The sequence below is a fragment of the Nicotiana sylvestris genome, chromosome 3 (assembly GCF_000393655.2).
Source record: "Nicotiana sylvestris chromosome 3, ASM39365v2, whole genome shotgun sequence".
Taxonomy (NCBI): Eukaryota; Viridiplantae; Streptophyta; class Magnoliopsida; order Solanales; family Solanaceae; genus Nicotiana; species Nicotiana sylvestris.
The window spans coordinates 99,533,872-99,554,599 of NC_091059.1; the positions used below are offsets into that span (position 1 = coordinate 99,533,872).

At 41.9% G+C, this 20,728-nt stretch overlaps 1 protein-coding gene across 1 annotated transcript; it reads left to right on the plus strand.

Moving 5' to 3' along the window:
• Positions 1 to 11,577: 11,577 nt before the first annotated feature.
• Positions 11,578 to 16,498, plus strand: LOC138887738 (uncharacterized). The gene is made up of 3 exons (XM_070169518.1): positions 11,578 to 11,889; positions 12,118 to 12,301; positions 16,341 to 16,498. Exons 1-3 carry the CDS (start codon positions 11,578 to 11,580, stop codon positions 16,496 to 16,498), a joined length of 654 nt encoding a protein of 217 aa, XP_070025619.1.
• The last annotated feature ends 4,230 nt before the right edge of the window (positions 16,499 to 20,728 follow it).

Below are 20,728 nucleotides of genomic sequence, written 5' to 3' on the forward strand. Positions count from 1 at the left end.
ATATTTTGGTTTAGAACTTTTTGTATGCAAATTAAAACTCATCTATTTTGACTTTTGAATTGTTGATCAAACAATGTATTCATATTTTGTTTTTGGATATGGATATGCGAGTTAGATATTTTAATCTTATTTTGTGGTTTCTACAAGTTATGATGTGTAAAATTTCATTGCATAGGAAAATTAGAAAATATGCCTCATTTTGCTTCCATAAATATTACAAATTACAATAGTGAATTGTTGCAACGGACAATATAACCGTTCCAATAGACCTAGTAAAGAACAATAGCATCCCTATAATAACCGTTGCAATATGTTGCAATATACGTTGCAATAGGATACAAACAATTGTTCCAATATATAACAAAACCATTACAATATATCATGAAAACCGTCGCAATAGATTTAAAAATTCGTTAGCACAATTATAACACAACAGTTTATAACCGTTCCAACACAGCAAAAAACCGTTCCCATAGAGTGGTCATTGGTTGAGTTATAACCGTTGCAATAGTCATATACGGAGACGGTTTGAAAACCATTACAGATAACCGTTCTAGTTGATCTATTGTAACGCTGAATCTGGGAACACGTCCCAAACCGTCCCATTATCCCTATAGGGACGGTATCAGTATCTATAGGTACGGTTTTGAAAGGGTTGCCATAGGCTTAATTTCTAGTAGTGGGGGCAACATGCTGCGGGGAGTAACAGATAACAACTGAATATCAAGAGGAATATAAAGAAACCTAAATCCAATTACTAATAAGGATAGGGAAAACAAATGCGGAGTTCACTTTCATTTCACATCTCGTTGCAAGCGTGCAACCCGATCCCATTCATGTATCTCGTTGCAGGCGTGCAACCCCATTCAATGTCATATATCTCGTTTCAGGCGTGAAACCCGCTCCCATTTCATATATCTCGTTGCGGGCATGCAACACGCTCCCATTTCATATATCTCGTTGCAGGCGTGCAACCCGATCCCATTTCACATATCTCGTTGCAGTCGTGCAACCCGCTCCCATTTCACATATCTCGTTGCAGGCGTGCAACCCGCTCCCATTTCATATATCTTGTTGCAGGCATGTAACCCGCTCCCATTTCACATATCTTGTTGCAGGCGTACAACCCGCTCCCATTTCACATATCTCGTTGCAGGCGTGCAACCCGCTCCCATTTCATATATCTCGTTGCAGGCGTGAAACCCGATCCCATTTCTTATATCTCCGTGGCGGCGTGCCACCCGATCCCATTTACAAATCAACAACAATCACAAAAGAATCCAGTCAAGGGAACAATTATATTTCATCAACATCCCGGCAAGGGAACAATAATGATAATAACATCCCGGTAAGGAAACAATAATGATAATAACATCCCGGCAAGGGAACAATAATGATAATAACATCCCGGCAAGGGAACAATAATGATAATAACATGTGAAGCGCAATAAACCACAATAGAATCATAACAATTAGAATACAAGACTCACGGGCATGTTTGACACCGACATATAGATACTCGTCACCATGCATGTACGTCGTACTCCACAATTAACACGTAGCAAATAAGACACGACTCCTAATCCCTCAAGCTAAGGTTATACCAAACACTTACCTCGATTCCACAAACACAATTCAAGCCTCTACTATCGCTTTACCTCATGATTCCACCACCAATTCGCTCGTATCTAGCCACAAGTTACTTAATTACATCAATAAATGCTAAATGAATCAATCCGAATGTATGAAAATGAGTTTTTTAAAGTTTTACCCAAAAAGTCAAAAATAGCATCCGAGCCCACATGGCCAAAACCCGAGGTTCGAGCCAAAACCCGATTACCCATTCCCTAACGAAATATAATTTGTTTTGAAATTAGACCTCAAATCGGGGTCCAAATCTCCAATTTTTGAAAAACCTAGGTTCTACCCAAAACACCCAATTTCCCCTATGAAAATCATTGATTTTTAGTTGAAATCATGTGAAAAGATGTTAATGATTGAAGGAAACGAGTTAAAATTTACTTACAATCGATTTGGAAGAAGAGTTGTCTTTGAAAAATCGCCCAAGAGTGTTTTGGTTTTGAAAGAGTGTGAAAAATGAAAGATTTTCGGTTAAGTCATAAAATTGCAGGCTGCAGATGTCGCATTTGCGACCAGGGTTCGCAATTGCGAACCCAAACTTCTGCTAAGTTCGCATTTGCGAAAATGGGATCACATTTGCGAGCTGGGAAATGTGACCAACATATCGCATTTGCAATGACTGCCACAAGCTGGGGGATCGCATTTGCGATTAAAACACTCGCAATTGCGAGATAGGCTGGCCTTGGCTACTTTCGATATTGCAACATAGCCCTCGCATTTGCAAGTCAGGCCTGCACAGAAAAAACTGAAGCCTGCAATTCCTTAAGTCCAAAAATTTACCCTGTGGCCTATCCAAAACTCACCCGAGCCCTCGGGAATCTAAACCAAACATGCACACCAACCTAGAAATATCATACGGACTCGCTTGTTCATTCTAATCACTAAAATAACATCAACAAATATGAATTTAACATCAAATCATGAAATTTCTCAAGAACTTCAAATTTTTCATTTTTCTCAAATGTGATCCAATTCACGTCATCTCAAGTCCGTTTATTACCAAATTTCACAGACTTATCTTAAATCACATATAAGACTTGTACCGGGCGCCAGAACCAAAATATGGGCCCGATACCAATGGTTTCAAACATAAATTCTCTTCTTTACTTCATAATTAATTCAGCAAAACAATTTCTTTCAAAAATTCATTTCTCGGGCTTGGGACCTCAGAATTCAATTTCGGGCATACGCCCAAGTCCCATATATTTCTACGGACCCTCCGGGACTGTCAAATCACGGGTCCGGCTCTGTTTACCCAAAATATTGACCGAAGTCAACTCAAACTCATTTTAAATGCAAAATTCATTATGTTTCACAGATTTTCACAAAAATGGCTTTCCAGCTACGCGCTCGGACTGTGCATGAAAATCGATGTGATGCCAAAAGAGGTTTTTAAGGCCTTGGAACGCAGAATTCATCACATCTTCCACCTCTAAAATAATCGTTTGTCCTCGAACAGACAGAAGAAGGAAGTACCTGAGTTGGGGAAAAGATGGGGATAAGGGCTCCGCATATCGGACTCGGACTCCCAAGTCGATGCCTCAGCGGGCTGACCTCTCCACTAAACATGAACAGAAGGAGAACTCTTCGATCTCAGCTGATGAATCTGCCGGTCTAGAATAGCTACTAACTCCTCCTAATAAGACAAGTCCTTATCCAACTGGAAAGTGCTGAAATCTAACATGTGGGATGAATCGCCGTGATATTTCCGAAGCATGGACACATGAAAAATTGGATGCACGACTGATAAGCTCGGTGGCAATGCAAGTCTCTAAGACACCTCTCCCACTCGATCAAGAATCTCAAATGGGCCAATGAACCGAGGGCTAAGCTTGCCCTTCTTCCCAAATATCATCACGCCCTTCATAGGCGACACTCAAAGCAATACTCGCTCACCGACCATGAATGCCAAATCACGAACCTTGCAGTTGGCATAACTCTTTTGCCTGGACTGAGCTGTACGAAGCCTATCTTGAATAATCCTGACCTTGTCCAAGGCATCCTGAACCAGATCCATACCCAATAACCCATCCTCTCCCGGCTCAAACCATCCAGCTGGCGACCGACACCGCCTACCATACAAAGACTCATAAGGAGCCATCTGGATACTCAACTGGTAGTTGTTGTTGTAGGCAAACTCTTATAAAGCAAAAACTGATCCCACGAGCCTCCAAAGTCAATGACACAAACTCAGAGCATATCCTCCAAAATCTGAATGGTCTGCTCGGACTACCCGTCCGTCTGAGCATGAAATGCTGTGCTCAACTCAACCCGTGTGCCCAATTCTTGCTGAACTGCTCTCCAGAAATGGGAGGTAAACTGCGTACCTCGATCCAAAATGATAGACTCGGGCACACCATGAAGATGAACAATCTCCCGGATATAGATCTCAGCTAACCTCTCGGAAGAATAGGAGACTGCCACAGGAATGAAATGTGCTGACTTGGTCAGCCTATCAACAATAACCCACACTGCGTCGAACTTCCTCTGAGTCCATGGGAGTCCAATAATGAAGTCTATAGTGATCCGCTCCCACTTCCACTCAGGAAGCTCAATCCTCTGAAACAAACCACCAGACCTCTGATGCTCGTACTTAACCTGCTAATAGTTCAAACACCGAGCCACATATGCAACAATGTCCTTCTTCATTCTCCGCCACCAATAGTGCTGCCACAAATCTTGATACATCTTAGCGGCACTCAAATGAATAGAGTACCGGGAACTATGGGCCTCCTCTAAAATCAACTTCCGGAGTTCGTCCACATTAGGCACACAAATTCGACCCTGCAATCTCAAAACTCCATCACCACCTAAAGTAACCTGCTTGGCACCTCCGTGCTGCACCGTGTCTCTAATGACACACAAATGGGGATCATCATACTGCCGATCATGGATGTGCTCCAATAAGGAAGAACGAGCGACTGTGCAAGCTAACACATGGCTGGGCTCAGAAACATCCAACCTCACGAGCTAATTGTCCAAAGCCTAAACATCCAAAGCAAGCGGCCTCTCACCGATCGGAATATAAGAAAGACTGCCCATACTGGCTGACTTCCTACTCAAAGCATCGACCACCACATTGGCCTTTCCCAGATGATATAAGATGGTGATATCATAGTCCTTTAATAGCTCCAACCACCTTCTTTGCCTCAAATTTAGCTCCTTCTGCTTGAACAAATACTGCAGACTCTTGTGATCCGTAAACACCTCACATGCTACGCCATACAGATAATGCCTCCAAATCTTCAATGCGTGAACAATGGCTGTCAACTCCAAATCATAGACCGGATAGTTCTTCTCATGAATCTTCAGCTGTCGTGAAGCATAGGCAATGACCTAGCCATCCTGCATCAACAACGCACCAAGTCCAATACGAGATGCATCACAATAAACTATATAAGGCCCTGAACCTGTGGGCAAAACCAATACCGGTGTCGTAGTCAGAGCTGTCTTGAGCTTCTGAAAGCTCGCCTCACACTCGTCCAACTATCTGAATTGTGCACCCTTCTGGGTCAACCTGGTCATCGGGGCTGCGATAGATGAAAACCCCTCCACAAACCGACGATATTAGCCTACCAATCCCAAGAAACTCCGGATCTCTGTAGCTGATACTGGTCTAGGCCAGTTCTTGACTGCCTCAATCTTCTTCGGATCAACCTGAATACCCTCTACTGATACAACATGACCCAGGAATGTAACTGAACTCAGCCAGAACTCACACTTCGAAAACTTAGCATACAATTGACTATCCCTCGAAGTCTGAAGAACCACTCTAAGATGCTGCTCGTGCTCCTCCCAGCTACGGGAATAGATCAAAATATCATCAATGAAGACTATCACGAACAAATCCAAGTAAGGCCTAAACACCCGATTCATCAAATCCATAAAAGATGCTGGGGCATTTGTCAACCCGAATGACATCACCAAGAACTCATAATGTCCGTACTGAGTGCGAAAAGCTGTCTTAGGGACATCAGATGCCCTAATCCTCAACTGATGGTAGCCAGATCTCAAGTCAATCTTCGAGAATACATTGGCACCCTGAAGTTGATCAAACAAATCATCAATCCTCAGCAATGGATACTTATTCTTGATTGTATCCTTGTTCAACTGTCGGTAATCAATACACATTCTCATCGATCCGTCCTTCTTCTTAACAAACAACACCGGCGCACCCCAAGGTGAAACACTCGATCTAATGAAGCCTTTCTCAAGAAAGTCTTGCAACTGCTCCTTCAACTCTTTCAACTCAGGCGGGGCCATACGTTACGGTAGGATAGAAATAGGCTGAGTGCTCGGAGCCAAATCAATGCAAAAGTCAATATCCCTTTCGGGTGGCATACTCGGCAAGTCTGAAGGGAATACCTCAGGAAACTTACGAACAATGGGCACAGAATCAATAGAAGGGACCTCAACACTAGAATCACGAACATAGGACAAATAGGCCAAACACCCCTTCTCAACCATACGCCGAGCCTTCATGTAAAAATAACACTGCGGGTGGAATGACTAGGAATACCTCTCCACTCTAAACGAGGCAAACCCGGCAAGGCTAATGTCACAGTCTTGGCATGACAATCCCAGATAGCATGGTAAAGTGATAACTAGTCCACCCCCAATATGACATCGAAATCAACCATGTCCAGAAGAAGCAAATCTACATGAGTCTCAAGACCCCCAATCACAACTATACATGAACGATGGACTCGATCTACCACAATAGAATCACCCACCGGTATAGACACATAAACAGGAACACTCAAAGAATCACTAGGAATGACCAAATATGGTGCAAAAAAAGATGACACATAGGAGTATGTCGATCCCGAATCAAATAAAATTGAAGCATATCTACTACAAACCAGAACAGTACCTATGATAACTGAATCGGAAGCCTCAGTCTCGAGCCTGGCTGGAAGAGCATAACATCGGGGCTGGGCCCTACCACCCTGAACTACATCTCTAGGATGGCCTGCTGTTGCTGGCCTCCACCTCTAGTAGCCTGAGCTCCACCTCTAATACCTCTACCTCCACCCTAGCACCTTTACCATATGAATCTCTGCCTCTAGACGAGGTACTAGTGAATCGGCCGGAATGATGAGGCCTCTTGTTAGACCCCTAACCACCTCCCTACGATAGAACCATCTCAACTCTCCTAGCCACATTGGCCGCCTCCTGGAAAGAAATCTCACTCCCAGTTTCCTTGGCCATCTGAAGTTGAATAGTCTCATCACTACTTTGCCGAGGTTAGGCTAGGCACTTACCAGCACATGGGGTCGGTTGTGCTGACACTACACTCAGCACTGTGTGCAGATACTGATATCGGACCATTTGGACCGTAGTAAGGGTGCTGTCTTCAGTCCACTTAGGCGACTCGAGGTAGTCCTGCAGACGTCCGTGGGACTTGGCGTCTCCTCCTATCTTTTCTCTTTCTGTTTTTACTTATTAAGAGACAGACTTATGTATTTCTATTCAGACCTTATTTGTAGTATTCTTAGATAGTTCGTGACTTGTGACACCAAATTCTGGGTAGTATTGTACTTCAGATTATATAGCAGTGTTTGGCTAAATTATTAAGTTTTCGTCTTCCGCATTTCTGGTTATTTAATTTATTCCACTGTTTAATCATTTATTATTTTAAATTGTTGAACATATTTAATAAAAATAGGTAATGATTTTATAATATTCGGCTTGCCTAGCTTCCACAAGTAGGCGCCATCACGACTCCCGAAGGTGGAAAATCCGGGTTGTGATAAGTTGGTATCAAAGCTCTAGGTTACATAGGTCTCACAATTCATGAACAAGCTTAGTAGAGTCTGAGGGATTGGTACGGAGACGTCTATATTTATCCCCTAGTGGCTATATAGTTAGGAAAAGTTTCACATTTATTCTTTCCTGTCGTGCGATTTGGTTTCTCAATGCTAATTGAATTTTTACTCTGTTCTTTCGCAGACGGCGAGAACACACACTTCTTCATCCACTGATAAGCAGCCTGATCCCCCAACAGCAGCTCACATGAGGGGCAGAGGGAGAGGCCGAGGCAGAGGCAAAGCTCAACCCAAAGCAGCAGCACCAGCGGCAGAGCCTCAAGTTGAGTTTGATGATCAGGTTCCGACCCAGGCAGTTCCGGTGGGCCCAACTCATGTCCTAGAGGGGTTCATTGCTACCCCAGTACTCCAGGATGCTCTGGTCCGTCTAGTGGGCCTTATGGAGAGTGTCACCCAGGCAGGCTTGCTTCTTGTAGCACTAGCCGACTCTCAGGCTGGAGGAAGAGCCCAGACTCCTGTTACTCGCTCTCCGGAGCAGATGGATCCCCAGTTTCAGACTCCAGTAGCTCAGTCAGTTGGAGCAGTTCAGCCGGGTGTGGTAGCTCATACCGGTGATGGAGCAGCTATGTCTACTGATGCTTTGTGGAGATTGGATAGGTTTACCAAGATTTTCACTATCACTTTCAGCGGTGCATTTTCTGAGGATCCCCGGGATTATTTAGACAACTGTCATGAGGATCTCAGGAACATGGGGATAGTGGAGACCAATGGGGTCGACTTTGCTACTTTTCGCTTATCTCGATCCGCCAAGACTTAGTTGAGAGATTATTGTTTGTCTAGACCAGCTGGGTCACCAGCTTTGACTTGGTATCAGTTTTCTCAGATATTTCTGGAGAAGTTTCTTTCTATCACTCAGAGAGAGATCTATTGGAGGCAGTTTGAGCATCTCCAATAGGGTTCTATGACTGTTACTCAGTACGAGACCAGGTTTATTGATTTGTCCCATCATGGTCTTCTTATACTTTCCACTGAGAGAGAGAGAGAGGAGGAGGTTCATTGAGGGACTCATTCAGCCTATTCGACTTCAGATGGATAAGGAGACGGGGAGTGAGATTTCTTTTCAGGAGGTGGCCAATGTAGCCAGGAGAGTTGAGATGGTTCTATCACAGGGAGGTGGTCAAGGGTCTGACAAGAGGCCTCGTCATTCAGGCAGATTCAGTGGCGCCTCGTCTGGAGGAAGGGATTCGTATGGTAGAGGCTATCCTCCTAGGCCTTTTCAGTCAGCACTTCAGGTTTCTCATGGTGCTTTGAGTGGACGTGGTTCTCATATGCAGTATTCTGATCACCAGTCTTATAGTGCACCACCATCTCCTATTAATGCACCACCGCTTCAGAGTTTTCAGGGCCGTCAGCCCCAGTAGCCGAGGGCTTGTTTTACTTGTGGTGACATGAGGCATATTGCTAGATTTTGTCCTCGTGCACCGAACATTTTTCAGCACCAGGGTTCCCATGCCATAGTTCAGGCACCAAGTGTTCCACCGCCCGCCCAACCAGTTAGATGTGGGAGTAGGGGTGGTAGAGGTGGAGGTAGAGGTATTAGAGGTAGAGCTTAGGCCACTAGAGGTGGAGGCTAGCCAGCAGGAGGCTGTCCCAAAGATATAGTTCAGGGTGGTGGGGTCCGGCCCCGATGTTATGCTCTTCCAGCCAGTCCCAAGGCTGAGGCTTCCAATGTAGTTATCATAGGTACTGTTCTGGTTTGTAGTAGGGATGCTTCAGTGCTATTTGATTCAGGGTCTACATACTCATATGTGTCATCTTATTTTGCACCGTATTTGATCATGCCTAGTGATTCTTTGAGTCATGTATATGTGTCTACACCAGTGGGTGATTCTATTATGGTAGATCGTGTCTATCGTTCTTGTGTAGTTATTATTGGGGGTCTTGAGACTCGAGTAGACTTATTACTTCTAGACATGGTTTATTTTGATGTCATATTAGGGATGGACTGGTTATCACCTTACCACGCGATCTTGGACTGTCATGCCAAGATTGTGACCTTAGCTTTGCCGGATTTCCTCCACGCAATCAGCCCATTTCTATCCCACTGTATCGTATAGCCCCGCCTGAGTTGAAAGAATTGAAGGAGCATTTGCAAGACTTGCTTAAGAAAGGCTTCATTAGACCTAGTGTCTCGCCTTAGGGTGCGCTAGTGTTGTTTAAGAAGAAGGATAGATCGATGCGAATATGTATAGATTACGAGAAATTGAACAAGGTTACAATAAAATAAGTATCCATTACCGAGGATTGATGATTTGTTTCATCAGCTTCAGGGTGCCAAGGTATTTTCGAAGATCAACTTGAGATTGGGCTACCATCAGTTGAGGATTATCGCATCCGATGTCCTTAAGATAGCTTTCCGCACTCGGTATGGGCATTATGAGTTCTTGGTGATGTCATTTGGGTTGACAAATGCCCTAGCAGCTTTTATGGATTTGATGAACCGAGTGTTCAGGCCTTACTTGGATTCATTCATGATAGTCTTCATTGATGATATTTTGATTTATTCCCGCAGCCGGGAGGAGCATGAGCAGCATCTGAGAGTGGTTCTTCAGACTTTGAGAGATAGTCTGTTGTATGCTAAATTTTCAAAGTGTGAGTTCTAGTTGAGTTCGGTTTCATTCTTGGGTCATGTTGTATCATCAGAGGGTATTCAGATAGATCCGAAGAAGATAGAGGCAGTCAAGAACTGGCCTTGATCCGCATCAACTACAGAGATCCGGTGTTTCTTGTGTTTGGCAGGCTAATACCGTCGGTTTGTGGAGGGGTTTTCATCTATTACAGCCCCGATGACCAGGTTGACCCAGAAGGGTGCCGAGTTCAGGTGGTCGGACGAGTGTGAGGCAAGCTTTCAGAAGCTCAAGACAACTTTGACTACGGCGTCAGTGTTGGTTTTGCCCACATGTTCAGGGCCATATACAGTATATTGTGATGCATCTCGTATTGGACTTGGTACAATGTTGATGCAGGTTGGTAAGGTCATTGCTTATGCTTCATTTTAGTTGAAGATTCATGAGAAGAACTATCCAGTCCATGATTTGGAGTTAGCAGCCATTGTTCATGCATTGAAGATTTAGAGGCATTATTTGTATGGCGTGGCATGTGAGGTGTTCACTCACAAGTGTCTACAATATTTGTTCAAGCAAAAGGAGCTAAATTTAAGGCAGAGAAGATGGTTGGAGCTACTGAAGGACTATGATATCACCATCTTATATCATCTGGGGAAGGCCAATGTGGTGGCCGATTCTTTGAGTAAGAAGTCAGCTAGTATGGGCAATCTTGCATATATTCCGGTCGGTGTGAGACCGCTTGCTTTGGATGTTCAGGCTTTGGCCAATCAGTTCGTGAGGTTGGATGTTTTAGAGCCCAGCCATATATTAGCTTGCACAGTCGCTCGTTCTTCTTTATTTGAGTGCATTTGCGATCGACAGCATGATGATTCTCATTTGTGTGTCCTTAGAGACACGGTGCAGCACGGTGGTGCCAAGTAGGTTACATTAGGAGTTGATGGAGTTTTGAGACTACATGGTCGAGTTTGTGTGCCTAATATGGAAGGACTCTGAGATTTGATTTTAGAGGAGGCCCATAGTTCCCAGTACTCTATTCATCCGGGCGCCGCTAAGATGTATCAGGATTTGCGGCAACATTACTGGTGGAGTAGGATGAAGAAGGATATTATTGCGTATATGGCGCGGTGTTTGAATTGTCAGCAGGTAACATACGAACATCAGATACCTGGTGGTTTATTTCAGAGGATTGAGCTTCCCGAGTGGAAGTGGGAGCGTATCACTATAGACTTTGTTGTTGGACTCCCACGGATTAGAGGAAGTTCGATGCAGTGTGGGTTATTGTTGATAGGCTGACTAAGTCAACGCATTTCATTCCTGTGGCAGTCTCATATTCTTTCGAGAGGTTAGTTGAGATCTATATTCGGGAGATTATTCGTCTTCATGGTGTGCCCGTGTCTATCATTTTTGATCGAGGTACGCAGTTAACCTCGCATTTCTGGAGAGCAGTTCAGCGTGATTTGGGCATGCTGGTTGAGTTGAGTACAACGTTTCATCCTCAAACGGACGGGCAGTCCGAGGGGACTATTCAGATTTTGGAGGATATGCTTTGTGCTTGTGTCATTGACTTTGGAGGCTTGTGGGATCAGTTGTTGTCTTTAACAGTGTTTGCCTACAACAACAAGTACCAATTGAGTATCCAAATGGCTCCTTATAAGGCTTTATGTGGTAGGCGGTATCGCTCGCCGGTCAGATGGTTTGAGCCGCAAGAGGCTCGGTTGTTGGGTACAGATCTAGTACCGGATGCCTTGGACAAGGTCATGATCATTCAGGATAGGCTTCGTACAGCTCAGTCCAGGCAAAAGAGTTATGGCGACCGTAAGGTTCGTGATGTGGCATTCATGGTTGGCGAGCGGGTATTACTTCAAGTGTCGCCTATGAAGGGCGTGATGAGATTTGGAAAGAAGGGCAAGCTTAGCCCTAGGTTCATTGGCCCATTTGAGATTCTTGATCAAGTGGGAGAGGTGGCTTACAGACTTACGTTGCCGCCGAGTTTATCAGTCGTGCATCCAGTGTTTCATGTGTCCATGCTTCGGAAGTATCACAGCGATCTATCCCCCGTGTTAGACTTTAGCACTGTCTAGTTGGACAAGGACTTGTCATATGAGGAGGAGTCGATAGCTAGTTTAGACCGTCAGGTTCGTCAGTTGAGATCGAAGAGTTTCCCTTCTGTTCGTGTTCAGTGGAGAGGTCGGCCTGCTGAGGCATCGACCAGGAAGTCCGAGTCTGGTATGCAGAGCCGTTATCCTCATCTTTTCTCCGACTCAGGTACTTCCTTCTTATGTCCGTTCGAGGACGAATGATTGTTTTAGAGGTGGAGGATGTGATGACCCAAAAGGTCATCACTTAATTTATGAGTAAATTATGTGTCCCAAGGCCTTATAAGCCTACTTTTTCCTCACTTCGATTTGCGTGTGCAGTCCGGGCGTATATCCGGAACACTTTTATGTGGAAATGTGATGAAAATGTTAAATTGGCCTTTAAAAATTGAATTTAAGTTGATTTCGATCAACATTTTGGGTAAACAGACCCGGACCTGTGATTTGATGGTCCCGGAGGGTCCATAGGAAAATATGGGACTTAAGCGTATGCTCGAAATCGAATTCCGAGGTCCCAAGCCCGAGAAATGAATTTTTGAAAGAAATTGTTTTACTGAAAATATAAGAGTTTTTGGAAATTTGATTATATTTTTGAATTTATGGTATCGGGCTTGTATTTTGGTTCCGGACTCGGTACAGGAGAAGGGTGACATTTACGATGCGTCTATAAAATTTGGTAAGAAACGGAAGTCGTTTGATGTGATTCGGACCCATAGTTGTGAAATTTGATACTTTGAAAGTTTTGAGATTTTTCTTAGATTTCTATGCTAAATTCGTTGTTTAAGATGTTATTTTGGCGATTTGATCGCATAAGTAAGTCCGTAGGATGCTTTTAAGGTTATGTACATGTTTGGTTTGGAGCCCCGAAGGCTCCGGCTGAGTTTCAGATAGGTGTCGGGGTGATTCGAACTTAGAATATCTGGTGTTTTTGGTGTTTGCTGGTGTCCAAGTTTTTGTGCTATGCGATCGCATAGGTAGGTTCGCGATCGTATAATGTAGTCTTAGGGGGCCCTATTTTGTGTTGTGCAATTGCATAGCAACTTTTGCGACCGCATAGAGTTAATATCTGGGGGTCACCATGTCTATGCGTTCGCAAGGCTTCTCATGCTATCGCACTGAGTTAACTTGGCCTGGGGAAGCGAAACCTATTTTCCTCTATACGATTGCACTCCTTGCCCCGCTATCGCAATACCCATCCCCCCTTACCCTATGCGAACACATTCAATTGTGTGTGAACGCATAGGTTCCCTGTCCAGTTATTTTAAAACAGTAGCAAAATGGGATTTCTTCAAAACTTCATAACTTTTTCACTTAAACTCGAACTTGGGCGATTTTTGAAGAGGGATTTCACCACAAAATCATAGGTATGTGTTCTTAGACTTGTTTTCTTCAATTTCTATTAACAACCATTTGATTTCTAGGCCTAAATCATATTCTTAAAGGTAGAAAATTGGGGATTTGGGTAGGGTTAGGGTTTTTTGAATAATTGGAATTTAGACCTCGTTTAGGGGTCGGATTTCGAAACTAATTACATATTCGGGCTTGTGGGTGAATGGGTGATCAGGTTTTGGTCCAAACCTTGTGTTTTGACCAAGCGAACCCGGGGCGATTTTTGACTTTTTGTGGAAAATGATAGAAAACCTATAATTTAGCATTGTGATTGAATTATTTAGCATTTATTGATGTTGTTAAATTAATTTGGACTAGATACAAGTAATTTGGAGGCGAATTCTAAAGGAAACGTGTTATTTGAGGCTTGAGTTGGCCGTGGAAGTTTGAGGAAAGTGTTTGGTCTAACCTTAGCTTGAGGGATTAGGAGTTGTGTCTTATTTGCTACGTGTTAAATGTGGAGTATGACATATAGGCATGGTGAGGAGTATCTATACGTCAGTGTCAAGCATGCCCGTAAGTCTTGTATTGTAATTTTTATGACTCCGTTGTGGTTTATTCGTGCTTCATATGAGAATTATATGATTATTCCCTTGCCGGGATGTTGTTGTGATATTATTGCTCCCTTGTCGGGATGTTGTTGTAATATTATTGTTCCCTTGCCGGGATGTTGTTGTGATATTATTGTTCCCTTGCTGGGATGTTGTTGTAATATTATTGTTCCCTAGTCGGGATGTTGTTATTATACAATTGAACCCTTGCCGGGATTCTTTTATGATGGGTGTTGTAAATAAAATGGGAGCGGGTTGCACGCCTGCAATGGTAATACATGAAATGGGAGCGGGTTGCACGCCTGCAACGGTACTACATGAAATGTGAGGAGGTTGCACGCCTGCAATGTTAATACAGGAAATGGGAGCAGGTTGCATGTCTGCAACGGTATTACATGAAATGGGAGCGGGTTGCACGCCTGCAACGGTAATACATGAAATGGGAGTGGGTTACACGCCTGCAATGGTAATACATAAAATGGGAGCGGGTTGCACGCCTGCAATGGTACTATATGAAATGGATCGGGTTGCACGCCTGCAACGGTACTACATGTGTACTTGTTTTCTTATTTCCTTATCTTTTGCTGGTAATTGATTTATGGCGTTCCTTACATTTCTCTACTGTTATTCTGTTGTTATCTGTTACTCCCCGCAGCATGTTTCCCCCACCCAACTTTAGCGGTAATTATCTGCTTTTATTTTCGATGTATATGATTTAACTGCACAGGTTCATTTGGTAGTCTGGTCCTAGCCTCGTCACTACTTCGCCGAGGTTAGGCTAGGCACTTACCAGCACATAGGATCGGTTGTGCTGATACTACACTCTACAATGTGTGCATATACTGATACTGGAGCGTTTGGACCATAGTGAGGGTGCTGTCTTCAGTCCACTCAGGCGACCCGAGGTAGTCCTACAGACGTCTGCGGGCCTTGGCATCTTCTCCCGTCTTTTCTCTTTCTGTTTTTACTTATTCAGAGACAGACTTATGTATTTCCATTCAAACCTATTTGCAGTATTCTTAGATAGTCCGTGACTTGTGACACCAAATTCTGGGTAGTATTGTACTTCAGATTATGTAGCAGTGTTTGGCTGAATTATTAAGTTTTCGTCTTTTGCATTTCTGGTTATTTAATTTATTCCGCTGTTTAATCACATATTATTTTAAATTGTTGAACATGTTTAATAAAAAAAAGTAATGATTTTATAATATTCGGCTTGCCTAGCTTCCACGAGTAGGTGCCATCACGACTCCCGAGGGTGGAAAATCCGAGTAGCTGCTGTAGCCGTTACATTTTTCTATTTTAAGAAGTTTGTGGCTATTTTAGTGTTTAAATATTATATTTTATCATTTTAATCTTTGATTATGAGTTTAATTAGCTTTTCTTCTTTATTTTCTTGAATTCCCACTATGAGTAGCTAGATTCTTACTAGAGTTGTGACCCAACCCTAGTGTGTGAACCTTATGGATATTTAATTTAATGCTTGTTTATGATTGGGTGTTAATTATTTAGCTTAGTTCATGTTTCAATTTTAGAATTAATGGTTACAAACATTGATTCACGCCTTTTTTGACTTAGTCTCTACTTGAGAAAGAGGAACCTAGTCTAGGATAACTTGGCTAACAAGGAATTGGGCTAATTGAGAGTTTGATTAGCATAATTAAAGGGTTCAAACTAGAGATAGTAAGAACCCGACTTGAGCTCATATTAATTATTTTATTTGATACACATTTGGACTTGAGAAAACTAAATTAGGCAAAATCGCTCTTTGACCTAGAGGTATTGAGTGGGTAATGTAGAGTTGAGAGCTATAATACACCCCATTCAACAAAACAAATATTAACGTCTTTAACCCATTAGGCGAACACCTAGGTTATGGTCACGTCCCTAGGCTTTTTAACTATTTGGTAAAACACCAAAAACAATCGTTCATTTCTAGTTTCTCTTCCTTTGCTTACAATTGTTAGAGTAATAGTAGAAGTAGAAATCAAAACTTTTTGTGGAAGTGCAAATTTAGTTAATCCATTCGCTTTCTTCAAGTGTATACTCCTAACACCCCATATAAATCTGTGGATTCGACCTCGACTCATAGTTGAGTTAATTATATTGCATACGACCGTATCATATCTCTTACGAGGTGTGTTGTGGATGTCATCAATTTTTTGCACCGTTGTCGGGAAGTTGAAATGGTGTTAGCTATATATTTGGGTTTGTTTTTGGAATATCTCCTTTTCATTTCGTGTTAGTAACTTATATGAGAAATTTTAGGTATAATCATGGCGGCAAATAATGATCTCGAAAATGTGCCTTTGGGGGATGTGGACGGCGAGGATGAGCAAGTCGAAGAGCCTCTTAAACCAAAAGCCAATCGAAGAGGCCGAGTGCCTCATGATAATGTGCCCGCTCCACCCCCACCTTCACCATGAGCGGCTCCATACCGAATATTTCCCAACAAAGGTTATTCTAGTGTCATAGTCCCTCCTCATATTAGGGCGGACAACTTTCAAATAACCAATGTGGTGCTCACTTTGCTTGAGCAACGAAGATTCTTCACTGGTGCTCTAATACAAAATGCTTATAAACATTTGAAAGGGTTTGTGGACACTTGTTGGGGAGAAAGAAAACAAATGTCTCCGAAGATGCATTGAAGCTAAGGCTTTTTCCCTTCTCTCTATGGGGAAAAGATTTAGATTGGTTGGAACGATTGCCGAACCATTCAATTCACACTTGGGATGAATTGGCGAAAACGTTCATTGCTAAGTTCTTCTCTCCCGGACACATGGCTACACTTCGAGACGAGATTTTGGCATTCAAGCAAGAGACAAATGAACCACTACACGAGATATGAGAGCTCTATAGAACAATAGTTAAGGAATGTCCCAACAACTATATGACGAAAAACATGATTCAAAAAACCTTCTATCATGGGATTAACATAACCAACCAATGTATAGTGAATCAACTTGCCGATGGGAACTTTATGACTACACCCTATGCGGAGGCGTGTGAGATTTTGAATGAGATGGCGGAAACTTCATCGGCTTGGCAATCTCGGGGCCAATGTTCCACTGGTGACCCGAATATGATCCACCTTCATAAAGAATTGCAAGACCATGGGCAATCCATTGCCGAATTGACAACCACCATGACTCAACTAGCAAAGGCTCAACTTAGTCAAGTGCAAGCTCCTAATCAAGTTAATGCCATGGAAGGGTTGAACATGATGGTGAACAAGAGGAGGACCAAAGGTCCACAAGTGCAAAATCAAGTGAAGAACTATGTGCAAGAAGATAGTGGTTTTGAGCAAGATGATTCATATAATGAACAAGAAGAAGAAGTGCAATATGTGAACAACTTTCAAGGATAAAGAAACAATTTCCAAGGCCCAAGACAACAACAATGGTGGCTTCAAAACAATCAAGGCAATTGGAATTCTAACAATCAAGGAAATTGGAGTGGTGGTAACAATCAATGGAATTGGCATAACAACAACAATCAAGGAAATTGGAATGGAAATAATCAAGGAAATTGGGGGGAGGGGATAACAATCAAGGCGGATGGAGCAACAATCAAGGCAACAAGGGGTCGGATTTTCAAAGGTCCCCCAATGTATCAACAACCAAGCAACCCATCTCCTTATCCTTCCCATGATTCAAGTTCTTCAAATAATGAGATGGGGCGTATCGAAAATATGTTCAAGCAAATGATGAAAAAGAATGCCAATTCGGATGCCCAACTTGCCTCACACAACACATCAATCCGCAACCTAGAAATTCAAATGGGGCAAATATCTCAAGCTTTAAATTCTCGTCCTAAGGGGGCACTACTAAGTGACACGGTGGTAAACCCAAAGGGTGGTAACAACGCGGGGCATGCCATGGCGGTTATCACAAGAAGTGGAAGAGGCGGGAATACACCTATCTCAAGTGGAAGACAACTTGTTGAAGATGATCAAGTGATGCAAGAAGAAGAGATCTCGAAAAATGTGGTGTAACCTAATGATGAAGTTTGGATTGGTATTAATGATGGTGTGGAAAAGACTCAAGAGGAGGTAAACCCGTCTAGGGAACACATTATTGACAAACCGGTATTGATACCTAATTTTTCCCTCATATATTTTTTATATACTTTCAAAATAGTGCAGGAGCATCAACCAGTATTTTTTCATAATTTTCTGTAATTTTCAAAGGATTTTAATTAATTTATTCCAGCATTTTATTATCCAAATAATTACTAATTGCATCACAAATAACTTTACAATGATTTATTACTTGACACTTATCATTTATATTTATATTAAGCTTTAATCAGTTTATGCATGATTATATTTGTATCTTTAGGCTATAATCGCAATAACTTTGCAATAATAGCCCATATATGCATAATTACATTATTTATACGGAAAATGGATTTTTTATTTTTTTATAATATTAAGTAATTATTTTAAATTATTTTCATATACAAATAGCATTTTTATCATTTATTAATTATTTTTATAATAAGTGGGTATTTAAAACATAGCCCTTTTATTAATTTTTTTTGGACCTACCCAATAGCCCAATGCCCTATCAGCCCAATAACCCAATACCCAATACCCTAACCCAACTACCCAATACCCATAACCATGTAATTAACCCCGCCCCACCTAGATATCTAATCCTGGTCGTTGTTCTCAGAAGATCAACGACCCTAAATTCCCCCATCCCTTTTAATATATCAAAACCCCCCCAGACCCTATTCCATTCCCCCCCAACCCGCCGTCCTGGGATACTCTCCTCTCCTCTCTCCCACCCCCTCAAACCCTAGCCCCATCGTCACCCTTTTCCCACTAATTCATGGAATCTCTTCTTGATTCCCTACCTTATTTGGCTTCGTCCCTCTACTGGTTACTCGACCTTGATGGTACTTGATTCATTTTCCTCAAATGGAAAGTGAATCTCAAGATTCAAACAAGTTTTGGTTCAAAGTCTCTCATACTTTGATGATTCCGTCTATGTTCATCCTAATACTTGTGAGTATGAATATTTTCATATTTTAGGGTTTCAAGTCTCTGGTTCAAACCAGATTTGATTCACCTCTGTTTATTTCCATGAACCTAGCTATTTCTTGTTAAATCCGTTTAGATCTGAAATGGTTTTGAGTTTGTTTGGTATTTTTCCCTTAAGATTTTCTGTTTTTACTAGTATTAGTCGATTTTATTTTACCCTAAAAGCTAGGGTTTGATTTCTAATGGGTTTTCTGCAAATATGTTTAAACGTTTGAATGTTTTCAACTCTGATTTTCTTCTTTACTTTTTCGACTGATTTTTACTTGAGTTTTATCTCTATGTCTTTGATAGGTCTTAGGATTTCAATTATTTGACTATTTATACTATTTTGCCCGTTTACCTTCAACTCTGTCAATTAAGTGTTAATTGATTTACTTACCTAAATTAGGGTTTTGAATTTGGTACCCGTGTTTCCTTATTAAGTTCTTACTTGTTCTTACCTTATTTATGTACCCATATTACTAGCTGATTTTGTATTCTGACTCCTAATTGATTGTAGAATCAGTTCTTACTTTATTTGACCTCACTCTTACACACTGATTGATTCCGTGTGAGATTTTTCCTTAAATTAAGTGGTATTTATTTGATTTTGTCCTCTTAATTGATTCATGCTGACCGTAATTGATTGATTAACTAATTTTCATACCTTGTTTGTGTGTAATTAATTTTCATACCTTATTTGTTATACTCTATTGTATGCTATAAAAACCCTTCCCCTTTCCCCCTTTAGCAACACTCGAACTCTCCTATTCTCACTACAAAACTTAGGCTCTCTCTTGCTCCTATTCTGATTTCTGTACTAAGTGGATAATATTTGGCCGGCTAAAAGCCAAGGCCAAATTGTTTTGGAACTTAACTGTTACTGCATCTTTGCTTTCTTTCTTCTCAACTGGTATGCCCTAACCTTTGCAATTCCTTTTTCTATGCATTATTTGATTAACCTGTTTCAATTCCTAGCATGGTTCTGTTTGCTATGTGACTGCCTGATTCCACTTAGTAATGCTGTTAAGCTAAGCTATCTTCAATAATATGAAACTCTTCCTAATTCAGTTCCTGTTCTGAACTTTGCTAGAAACATGTGATCAATGTGTAACTAATTCATGTGTCCTGTTTGTTTACTAATTGTTTCTGAGCTTAAGCTATGGTTGTTTAATATTAGCATCTAGCCTAAACAAAAGTGCAAACTTGTTCAAACTATTTGCTGGACATGAATTCTGTTTATTCCTTGGTGCAGATCTGTTGCTATTCTGTATGTACTGGTTTCTAAATCTGTCCCCCTTACCCTTATGAAAATTAGCTATTTTCTAAAGCTGTCTCCTTACCCTCTATGTACTAGTTTTCAAATTGCTACTCTTAGTTATTTATGTTCCTACCACCCCTAGTGTGAGCACTGCCTAGGGTCATTGAGACTCCTCTGAACTATGACACATTGGGGCTGGCCTTCCAATCTTTTATGAACAGTTTCTTTAAGTGTGGTCCTGGTGTGAGCATTGCCCGGGGTACTTGAGGCTTTTGGGGAACTTTGACACATTGGGAACCTAACTTTATGTACCATGGATGGATCTTCCTTTATGCTTCAGAGTTGCTATGTTTGAAGGCCTGGTTCCCA